Source organism: Carassius carassius, chromosome 24, assembly GCF_963082965.1.
Source record: "Carassius carassius chromosome 24, fCarCar2.1, whole genome shotgun sequence".
Lineage (NCBI taxonomy): Eukaryota > Metazoa > Chordata > Actinopteri > Cypriniformes > Cyprinidae > Carassius > Carassius carassius.
The window spans coordinates 30,855,377-30,867,679 of NC_081778.1; the positions used below are offsets into that span (position 1 = coordinate 30,855,377).

General features: G+C 35.5%; 1 protein-coding gene across 2 annotated transcripts in view; it reads right to left on the reverse strand.

Moving 5' to 3' along the window:
• The window catches only part of LOC132103433 (protein argonaute-1), a 35,304-nt gene that overhangs the window by 20,014 nt on the left and 2,987 nt on the right, over positions 1-12,303 (reverse strand). The window contains exons 2-7 of one of the 2 annotated variants that reach the window (XM_059508535.1): positions 9,824-10,010; positions 4,172-4,292; positions 3,035-3,216; positions 1,753-1,889; positions 1,530-1,664; positions 640-727 (exon numbers count right to left, since the gene is read on the reverse strand). In XM_059508535.1, the coding sequence (XP_059364518.1) occupies positions 640-727; positions 1,530-1,664; positions 1,753-1,889; positions 3,035-3,216; positions 4,172-4,292; positions 9,824-10,010 (850 nt within the window). Of the gene's footprint in view, positions 1-639; positions 728-1,529; positions 1,665-1,752; positions 1,890-3,034; positions 3,217-4,171; positions 4,472-9,823; positions 10,011-12,303 lie in introns of those variants that run through there. The other variant, XM_059508536.1, reaches the window with a different exon arrangement.

Sequence of the window (12,303 nt, forward strand, 5' to 3'; positions counted from 1 at the left end):
TAAATAACACTGCTGCATAAACATGCAAATAAACACATTAATTTACCCATGCACAATGAGAAATCAGTGATTTTATTCAACTAAAACCCAGAACTGAAAATGTAAATTTATTTAATAATCAACACTCAAATAAAAACGCATATGAAAACATTCAAACCGCACATAAAGCAGTTTTTAATCAAGTTTTTTTAAAACGTATTCATTTTTATTTTATTTGATTATTTATTATAGACTTCTGTTTTATGATATAATCATGTTTCTATTAGAATTTGTTGTTGAAATATAAAAATCTAAATGGTGGCTTTAAAAAAAAAAAACAGCTTTTCCGGAGAGATTTATTTAAACAAACATTAAATAATGTTAAGAAAAAAATATAATGAATGGATATATTTAGCAAAATGCTCATTTATAAAACAATGATGAGGCAAAGTGCTAATTAAACATCATCGTTTCGGTTAATGATTTCAACCCTCCGAAACGGTGAATATTTTCAGTTGCTGAAACTTCGGTGCACCACTAAGCTGATGATTCAGGATGAATTACTTAAAGGATGAACATTACGAAAAATGCAATATGTTTGAAACCCCACGTGTAAACGATACTATGAATGCTAAAGGTTTCAGATGTCACAATACTCACGTTTGGTGGCTAGCAGGACGTCGTGTGACATTACAGACGCGGTACTTTCTTTTCATTTGACCACAGTGCGTAACCTCCACCTTCAGACCTGACAGCAACAAAACACACAAAAACATGACGTTACCCAGCGGTATGAAGCTTGATATGATCATTCAATAAATCTACTTAACTTTTAATCAATCTTAAAACAAATACATTTAAAAAAAAATTACAAAATAAATGTAAATAAAATATAAAAAAATAAGAAGATGCTGCACAACATAAATAAATTAAGACGTGGATGAAAAAATATTATAAAAATATACTCTGACTAAAATATATATTTTGTGCAACATGAAAATGCGCAACATGAGAAGATCTTAATTTAATGCCGCATTATTTATTTGGATTCATTTTTTTTTTTTATGTGTTTAAGGAAATGAATAGACACAACTTTAATCAATCTTAAAATATTTTCAAATTAAAAATAATTAAATAAAAATGTTTTTTAATAAATGTAAATAAATTATTAAAAAATAATAAAGAAGCTGCATAACATAAATAAATTAAAACATGGCTGAAAAAAATATTATAAAAATATATTCTGACTAAAATATATATTTTGCTATAATATTTGGCATCCAAAGGTGGCAGAACTTCAAATCTATTCCCCAAAAGAAACATAAACTGCAGTACAATAAGAGTGCTGCAAATGTTTTTTAATGTTTGGTTTTTTTTCCCGTCGTGCAGAAATCATCTTCACTTCAAAATCACTTCAAAACCTAACCCCATAAAATAGCCAAAGGTTGGCGACACTTTAAATGTTCAAATGGTTGTCTATGCAGTTCCTAAAGGTGTTCTTAGTAGTGAATGTGATTGTTAGAATGTAGCGAAGGTGTTGAGAAAGCCACCTTTGATCTCCTTGGTGAAACGAACCCTCTGCGAGTCGGTGAGCGTCTTCGGCTGCTCGTCGATGTTACGGATGTCCAGAACTTCACACATGAACTCAATGACAGGCTGAGCTTTATAAAAGGCTGTTGCAGACACTGAGAACAGTAGAAATGGAGAGTTTTAGCGTATGTGTATGCATGCATGTAATTTTTCAAACATGAAATGATAGAGGACATGTGATACCGTCAATGTTGAGCATCATCTTCCACATGGCCGGCCGAACAGACTGATGGAAGCCGAACCAGACCTCTCTGCCTCCACCCAGAGGATGATAGTAGCCTTCAGGAGGAGAGAAGAAGGAGCGTCCCACAGGAGTGTACCTGCAGACGGGAGGGAAGCATGATAGCCAGAAAAAAATAAAAGCCTATGCATGTTTACTAGGGTTTGAATTAATTAATTAATTGAATGAGCAACTTCCCAATGATTTGATCCGATCCATTTTCAAATAATGATTCTGTATTTTTGAAGTGCATTCATAGGATTACGTAAATGCTTCTCCTAGTTTGTTTTAGGCAATAAAAGAAAAAGACAAACTACGAAGGAATGTTTCTTTTTTTTTTTACTAAATTGTATTAATTTCCATGAGTTTTCTTGGTATAGAACATTGATAATCAATGATAAAATTGCAACGTCATACCATCTGCAATAATTTGCAATTTATTTAATACATTTATATTATACATTTTTATAGACTGAGTCACAATTACCAATTTTAATTCATTCCATTTTTTAATGAAAATATATATGTATAAAAAATGTTGTTTTTTTTTTACTTAAAATATTGTCAAAAATGTATATATATATATATATATATATATAGACCAAAATAACTGTTTCAATAGAAGGATATTGTGGTCAACTGAAACATTTTTTGTTATTGAAAATGTTTTAAGTAAAAAAAAAAATTCACAAAATTTTTTCATTTTCATTTAGTTTAAGCTGTACTAAAATAAACTGAAATGGAAATAAAATGCACACACACACATATATGTATATATATGGATATACGCAAAAATAAAATAAAAAAGAAGATATAAAATATGTAAAGAAAAAGATTAAAGTAAAAAAATAAATGTTAATTCAAATCCCAAAGAATCCCAATGATCCTAAAATAACATTGTTTTAAGTATAATTCTAATTGATGCATTGAGAAAACGAGTGAATTGTTAAAGGCATAGTTCACCCCAAAAAAATAAAATAATTAGCCCATGATTTATCACCATCAAGCCATCCCAGGTGTATATGACTTTCTTCTTTCACACAAATCTTTCACACAATCTTCTTCTTTTGACCTAATGACAAGAAAAAAGCTTGGAAGAGCCAGGACATTTTTAAATATGACTCCAATTGGATTCGTCTTGAAGAAGAAAGTCTAGATGGCTCTAGGATGGCTTAAGGGTGAGTAAGTCATGGGATACTTTTCATTTCTGGGTGAACTAACCCCTAATGTCTGTGAGCAGCGTACCTCATGGAGGCCAGGTGTCTCATGGCCACATCGAGGGCTTGGACAGAGTCCAGCGGGACCTGTAGACGTCCACTGACCAGCGTCTCCTGCAGCAGCCGCCATGACACTTTGGCCAGCCAGCGAATGGACACTTTAAAGATGCGATCCTTCCCCTCGCCGGGGATGGTCACCTCGAAATCAACCTACAACATCAGACGAAGGGCCCAGAATTAGAGCAAGGAAGTGTTCCAGAAAAAACACATGATGATGCTCTGAAACGAATCACTGAGTCAGAGTTTTAGAACTGAATCACCCACACAGACAGTTTGAACTGATTCACAGAAATGAATCGAAAACTGAACGGAAGGAATGAATGGGAAAACGTAATAGCCAAATAAAAGCACATACAATAATCAATATATATTCACCTCTTAACCCTGTAAAGCCTGGCATATGAAATAATAGCCTGAAAATCTACAGGCTATATGCAGGATTTTTTAAGCTCGAATTTAAGTATTTAAGACCTGCACAAATAAAATGAATACCATATGAGCGAGGTATTGCAATGTCTATAGTAACATGATTGACCAATGATTTACCAAAACGTTTTATAAAATGATGAACAAAAGTTTCAACAGTTACGTTCATTTAAACAATTATTATCAATTAATTATTATATTAATTAAATACCATATGTGAAAAACAAACATTTGTAGCAATAGACAAAGAAACATTGTATGGTTCAAAATTATAGATTTCCCTTTTATACCAAAAATCATTGGGATATTAAGTAAAGATCATGTTCCATGAAGATATTTAGCAAATGTCCTACCGTAAATATATCAAAATCTAATTTTTATTAGTAAAATGCATGGCTAAGAATTAATTTGGACAACTTTAAAGATGATTTTCTCAGTGTTTAGATTTTTTGCACCATCAGATTCCATATTTTCAAATATTGTCCGATCCTAACAAACCATACATTAATGGAGCTTATTTATTCAGCTTTCAGATGATGTATAAATATCAATTTCAAGAAATTGACCCTTATGACTGGTTCTGTGGTCCAAGGTTCTTGTCTAATTGTCTAAAGACTAAATGGCATTTGCAGTGAAAATGGCAGCTCAATATATCTAATCAATCATCTCTTTAACTCACCTTTTCACTGCCTATAGGCAGCGCTAAAACAGTGTAGATATTCTTCTTCCCATCATACACTGGCTTTCGGTCGCCAAACAGCTGCGGTTTGAAATGCTGGACCATGTACTCCACAACCTCCCTGCGAAGAGTCACATTTATGAGACCATATGCACCGAGCGTTCTTTAGTACTTCTGCATTAAGATAAGACAGCTGGTAAACTTCCAGTGAAGCGTCAATGGATGTTGTGGTATATATACTGTGGGTAGAGACTCTTGAGACCCTCACAGAAGCCTCTCCTGCCTCGTTCTTTTCAGAAACTGAGAAACAGAATAATTGCAACACTGTAAATTATGAAAGCGGCAGTAACATACAGTTTCATGTTATTTAACAACATATGATTTTATATGGTAATCTCATAGAGACACAGCTGTACTTTGACACAAGTCAACTTTAGCTAGCTGGTGAAACTCTCTCGTAAACAACATCATAATGGTATTCTTATTGATCCACAGCTTTCCTTCATAGTCATGAATAGAACTGAATATGTACAGAGGGTTGCCAACTTTAGTTGTGTGGCTGGAGTGCGATTAGGTACAGTTATGCAATGCAATTCACTTTAAAGATTCACTCATCATTATGAAGATCGCATTAAAAAATGTGCCAGATATGTGTCGCCTGGCGGAAAACAAAGACTTTTTGAGACGAAAATGAGATTTAGTATTTTAACCAGTAGATGGCAGCAGAGGATCAGCTCAGATGCCTTTTCAACTCCCTAATTTCTTCAAGTCTTGCTTCTGGATTTATTATTATTAAATTACTTTTGTAACACATTTTGGTGCTTTTAAGTATAGCAAGTGCAGGAAGTCACAAAATCTCGTGTCATTTAAAAAATAATAATAATTAAACACAGACACCAACAGCCTAGAAGGGTTATTCAGTTATACTACAAATTAAATAAGTTATATAATATATTCAGCTAAACAATATTTTTGTGATGATGACTGGCTAACTGAACACAGGCTGAATTTATTTAATGAAAAACAGAGTAAAAAGATTGACAAATATTGTGAAATGCTATAACGATTTAAAATAACTTTTCTATTTGAAGATATTGTAAAACGTAATTTATTCCTGTGATCAAAGCTGAATTTTCAGCATCATGACTCCAGTCTTCAATTTTACATTTCACTGTTGGTTATATATATTATCTATAAAACTGTGTTCGACAAATAAAATAAAAAATCTTTCAGAAATCATTCGAATATGTTGATTTGCTGCTCAAGAAACATTTGTTGTGCTACTTTATATTTCTGTGGAAAGTTCAAAAGAAAAGCATTTTTTTTGAAAGACATCTTTTGTAAATTAAACATTTTTATAAATGTATTCACTGTCACTGCGTCATTGCAACTAAAAAATCTAGAAAGAAATTAGTTTAAAAAAATGTCTGACTGCAAAATCTTTACTGATTAATTTGTGTAATAACAATAATAATAATAATAATAATTTATATTTTTAATTATACTTATACTTATATGAATAAAACCTATATTTTAAACCTGCATTTAATTACTTGTAAAAGAATATATGTGAACAAAAGGCAAAACATATACACTATATACTTATGTGTGTCTATATATAAACAACTGACGAGATGTAACAGACTATTTAAAGGGATAGTTCACTCTCAAATTAAATTTTGGTATGTTTTAGCTTACCTCAAGGACATCCAAGATGTAGGTTTCTCTGTTTCCTCAGTATTTCCCATTTTGATATTTTTAGGTCCAAACGTTCTTGTCTGTGACTCACATAATGGATGTCTATGGTCACCACCTCAAAGAGCATGCACAGAGGAGTCCAAATTAAACAATTCCACATCATAAGTACACATTGATGACCTAAGACAAGAAACGAGCGGTTTATGTAAGAAAACGAACAGTATTTATATCGTTTTTACCTCTTGTACACAACCACGTTTGACTGATCTGAGTGCGCGAGTGCTTCCCGATGTGACGTGCGCGCACGCTCTGGCTTATTAGTCTGTGCAAGCGCGGATAGTACCGGAAGTTATCTCTCGCGCATGCACATCACTCATCGTTTACACTTACTGCCTATGGTTTACACAGATTTCGGAAGTATTACCTTTCACTGTGAAGATCTAAACATATTTAGACGTACAGGAAATTGCAATGGAAGACGATTCCAATATATCCATAGACAACGTTGAATTTTTTTTACAACCATATTTATTTGAAACAGAATACACAGACCAAGTACTCGGGAGCAATCCGCTGCAGCAGCACGTCTTCAAGCCTCAGAGACAGAGATCTCTTCACAATTGGTGGTGTTTTAGTAGCAGGTGTTGTGAGATGCCAACAGAAGTGGAGAGCATATGTTGTCATGAATGGAACAACTACAAGATGAAGACGAGGACATTGACAGTATCGCATCACACACCTGCCTGACTGAAGATCCTGAGTTTTCTCCGCTGTTGAGACGCAGCGTTTTGCACGTTGTGTTTAGTTTGCCACGTATAAACTGGAGGCGACGTCCAATGCCAGAGGGACCCAATGGCACGCTGTCAATAGAGTGAGTAATGTGTTGTATTTTTATTATAAACGCAACAATTATAGGGTGCATTATAAACATCAATTTATTACAATTACTGCATTATATTTCAGACAGTGCAGATTGAAAGCGTAGCGTGTGGTAAACAATGAGTGATGTGCATGCGCGAGAGATAACTTCCGGTGCTATCCGCGCTTGCACAGACTAATAAGCCAGAGTGCTCTTATTAAAAATGACTATTTTTCAGCGCACGTCACATCGGGAAGCACTCGCGCACTCAGATCAGTCAAACGTGGTTGTGTACAAGAGGTAAAAACGATATAAATACTGTTCGTTTTCTTACATAAACCGCTCGTTTCTTGTATTAGGTCATCAATGTGTACTTATGATGTGGAATTGTTTAATTTTGACTCCTCTGTGCATGCTCTTTGAGGTGGTGACCATAGACATCCATTATGTGAGTCACAGACAAGAACGGTTGGACCTAAAAATATCAAAATGGGAAATACTGAGTAAACAAAGAAACCTACATCTTGAATGTCCTTGAGGTAAGCTAAAACATACCAAAATTTAATTTGAGAGTGAACTATCCCTTTAGAAATCGCTAGATTTTGCACTTTCACACTGCCAGTGATAACCCGGAATATGTGCGTGCTTTCACACACAACCCGTAAAGATCCCGTAACGACACGTGACATCAGGACGTGACGTGTAATGTACGAGTCGAAAAGGTTAGGCACGTTATACTTTCTAATGATGGGCATTTCGGCTCTTTTTCATGAGCCGGCTCGTTTGACTCAGCTCACTGAAAAGAGCCGGCTCTTTTGGCTCACAAACGGCTCTTTAAAAAACAATAATGTTTTAACTATGATAGGTGTGAAAACAATTCTAATTAAATTATTAAATTAAATCATATTCACAATTTTGATTTGTTATGAAAAAAAGAATACTATTAAACATTTGCATTTAAAATTACAACTTTTGAATGTATAGAAACAACAACATTACAAAACAAATACAATCTGAATCTGAACAACATAATAGAACCCATGTTAAAGAAAAATAAATAACTGAAAGGATTAAACTGGTCCCTCTTTTTTGGCATGTTATATAGTCTCACTAGTTATGTTTTGTATAACTAGCATGAACACACACACACAATGCTGACCATATTTTTATTTTATGAGAGATTTGTATTCAGAAATGCAAGCTGCCTTACTCATTTTCCTGCTTTTGTTTTGTTTTCAAAAGCTGTTGTGTTTGTCCTCTCCTCTCCTCCGAGTTTGACACTGTGTGTGTGGTGTGTGTGTGTGTGTGTGTGTGTGTGTGTGTGTGTGATGGCTTGGCCCCTCCCTCATGCCGTATAATTGGTTGACACCTCGTGTATGATTGACAGGGACAGAATGTAAGGCTGATCAGACAGTCGAAATGTAATATTCTTTTGTTCTTTGAATTAGTCAATTATTTTACATAAATTAAAATGCATCCATTATTTCATTATTACATAATGATTTAATTTCTATAGGCTATATATTTTTTTTTAAATTCGAGTCGGCTCTTCAGATATGCGAGCCAGCTCCCGTCGTTCACCTACAAGAGCTGGCTCTTAGAGTCGGCTCATTCGCGGACGACCCATCACTAATACTTTCACTGAAGCAAGCGAGCGATCTCGGCGTCAGCGCGGAAAGTGAGGAACTAACTGATCTTTGCTTCATTACAGTTGCACATAATTTTTCGTCGCGAACGTTGATCTTCCTTCCAAACAGCCGGTAAAGAGTCTCGCGATAACGCGCGTCATCACTTCGACACGGCATTAGATCTGGCTTTTGTTCACACAGCGCTCGTCCCGGGTCGAACCCGGCAGGTCCCCGACCCGGGTTCAATGCCGGAATCAATCCCGGGACGTGGTTGCTTTCACACAGAAAGTGACCCGGCAATGTTCCGGCAATATGCCGGGTCCAACGTGCAGTGTGAAAGGGGCTTAGGTCATGCTTTATGTAACTGAGGTGACTAAAATATTTTAGCCCTTGCTACACCGAGACATACACATCAGCAGGGTTTGATTCTACTGACCTCAATGTTTTTAGAGAAAAGGCTAATAATAGGGGAAACTTTACCTCAATGCATGTTCAAGTGAACATTATTATTATGTGTTCTCTTGGAAATATTTTGTTGGCTATGAAAAATAAAGACTAGCTAAATTCAGTCTGAATTTCAGGTTACTCGATATTAATGTCTTTTGTTTTCTTGACAGTGGGAATGCAAACTGGACTTAAGTGGAACAAACACAGAGTTTTAATTGTCATTTTAACTTTAATAATGTTGTGCCTGGCATTTTATCATTTCATATTTTTCTATTTAGATATCATTTATATTGTCTTCAGTTTTAGTCATTTTAGTACTTAATCTTTTATATATATATATTTTTTTTTTTCTTCATCTAATATTTATATTTTTCAACTTCATTTCAATAAACAAAAACAAGAAACAGAGACAACTATATCAGACTATAAAATAAAGTTGAACAAAAATGACTATTTTTCATGTTATTCTAACTTCAAATTTTCCAAATTCATTGTTGACATTTTTTTACTAGCTATTATTTTTATATTTTCGTGTTTTTCCATTTAAGTACGTTTGTAAATATTTTATTTTTAAATATTTTTATTTAGCTTATTTGTGTGTGTGTGTGTGTGTGTGTGTGTGTGTGTGTGTGTCTGTGCTCTTGTTTTTGTATCATATCAGGACACAACTCTGTATAATGACATGGGTATGACAAAGGTATTACAAGGAGAGGGTGACTTATGAGGACATAACCCATGTCCCCATTTTTCAAAACTCTTATAAATCATACAGAATGAGTTTTTTTGAGAAAGTAAAAATGCACAAAGTTTCCTGTGAGGGTTAGGGTTAGGTGCAGGGTTGGTGTAGGGCCAGAGAATATACAGTTTGTACAGTATAAAAACCATTACACCTATGGGATGAACACACTTTACACAAAAACAAACGTGTGTGTGTGTGTGTGTGTGTGTGTGTGTGTGTGTGTGTGTATAGGTGACAGACCTAGGAGCGACTGTGGACGTTTGAGATGAAGGGGCGTTTACCTGTTGACCCGTCGAGGACATTTATCAGGTTTGATGTCCACTTCATAGTGGAACACATCCATTTTTGGGATTTCCACCTCAAAGTAGTTGGCGAGCAGCTTGATGGGTTTTCCAACGGTGCCAATGCCCGGCCTGCGGGGCGCCTGAAACACCTGCTGCAGGGGCGGGGGGTACGGCCCGATGGGCACTGTGGACGAGAGAGAGAGAGAGAGAGAGAGAGAGAGTCATTATAAGATCAGAGGTTATAAGAGCGAGACACGCTGAAAGGATGAGTTCAGGGGGAGTTTGGGGGATTATGGGACTAGAGATACGGTGACAGAAGAGAGTATGGAAACGGGACAAAAGTGGGAAAAAGGAACAAAGAGGATGGTGACTAAAACGGGAAGGGGGTGGGAAGGCAAAAACTGACAAAAGAAAGCAGGGAGGATGGGGGTAAAAGTACTCTTAAGAGTGAACTGCATCGAATCGACAGCAATTCGGACAATCATAATTCATTCAACAGTTTATACTTTATAACAGTTCATACTTTGAGACTCTAAACACACTCCTCATTCCGATTATGTGACATTAGTGCACATTTGATTAGATTTAGACACTACCGTTTAAGAGTTTGGGATTGGTAAAACTTTTAAAGAAGTCTCTTCTCCTCATCAAGGCTGCATTTATTTAATCAAAAAATACTGAAAAAACTGTAATCTTGCAAAATGTTATTACAATATTAAACAATGGTTTCTATTTTAATATCCTTTAAAATATTATTTATTTCTGTGATGCAAAGCTGAATTTCCATCAGCCATTACTCCAGTATTAAGTGTCACAAGATCCTTCAGAAATCAGTTATCAGTGTTGCCAACAGCTGGAAACCACAATACTTTTTTCAGGATTCTTTGATGGATAAAAAGTTAAAAAGAATAGCATTTATTCAAAATATAAATCTTTACTTACAATATAAATTTTTTTCTATCACTTCTTATGAATTTATGAGATCCTTGCTTTTCTTTACAAAAAAATTAAAAGAAAATTTTGAAGTCTAGTGTGTATAGTTAGAAATTATTTATATTTTAAATAAATCGTCCACTTTTTTTCATATTTTTTCTTATTCATCAAAGAATCCTGAAAAAAGTATTACAGGCTCCAAAAAAATGAATGATTTCACGTGAAGATCACGTGACACTGAAGACTGGAGTAATAATGCTGAAAATACAGCTGTGCATCACAGAAATAAATTACATTTTAACAGATACTCATACAGAAAACAGCTATTTTAGATTATAATATTATTTCACAATTTTACTGTTTTTGCTGTGTTTTTAACCTCTTATCCTGCACCTCGACGCCCTCATCCTGAAAGCCCCTCAATTTGCAAGTGTCAGGGTTTATGAATAGATTAAATGAAACGGGACAAATATAATCTCAACAATCTATGTATCATTATAAAGATCTAAGCCTCAAGCATCGACGACAGATCGCTGTTTTGCAATGGAAAGCTTATAAAGACTGCATTTGCTACATTTGTGTAAGCAGTACACATAAAAAAATGAGCAATGAAAACGCTGTACAAACCAGATCCGTCGTAATAACGGGTCATAAACACATCCACAGCTGTAAATCCCGGTATTTTGTTATTTATATTATGTGCCCAGCTACATCTGATTCAAATATTATACTAATTAACAGTGAGCGGTGGTTTCAGACATTACAGTGCTTCACTCGCGCTGACTCTTATTCTGCCTGAAAGAATGAAAAGACCGAGCTGAAGGTGGAGCAATTCGACCAATCAGATGAAAGCAGCGTTTCAGTTCCGCCCACAAGTGTGAATGAAATATTGAAGTCATAAACCGAAATGATCAAAAAGTACACGGACCAACTGTCTTGTCCATGTTCTCTCACTTGAATCCTCTTCTTGAGATTTGAGTCTCAGACCTTCTACAAGCCCCGCCTTGTTCACGCAGTGATTGACATGGTGGGAGGGGGCGGACACGTGATCGGCTCGGAATGAATTATTAATGTGCACATTGAGAAATTACACGGCGACAATCTGAACCAGTTTTGTTGTCCAAAGTAAAATCTGCATCCCAAACCAAGAGTGGTTGTGAAGCACTAGTCTGAAGTGTTGACGTCTTTAACCTCTCTGCCCATGAAGAAGACTCCCTCCATCATAACAAAGACCCCAGCTGCCCTCCTTCCCGAACACGCAGAAGAGCCCCCCTCGCCTCCACATCAGCACACACAAACACAGGGGCCCCAAAACATTCCCATCCTCACCACAGCAACCGCACAGCAACACACATTGTCATGGATATTGGTAGAGCCGGACCTTGGCCTTATTCATCGTATCGTGTCAGTATGCACCTCGACATCACACGAGACAAGGTTATCAATCTTATCCTACATGGCCCGGTTTATAGCTGGCATGTGATTTAAGAGGCATATAAGAGGCATATATATATAGATGTGTACATAACATATTTGCTGCTAAG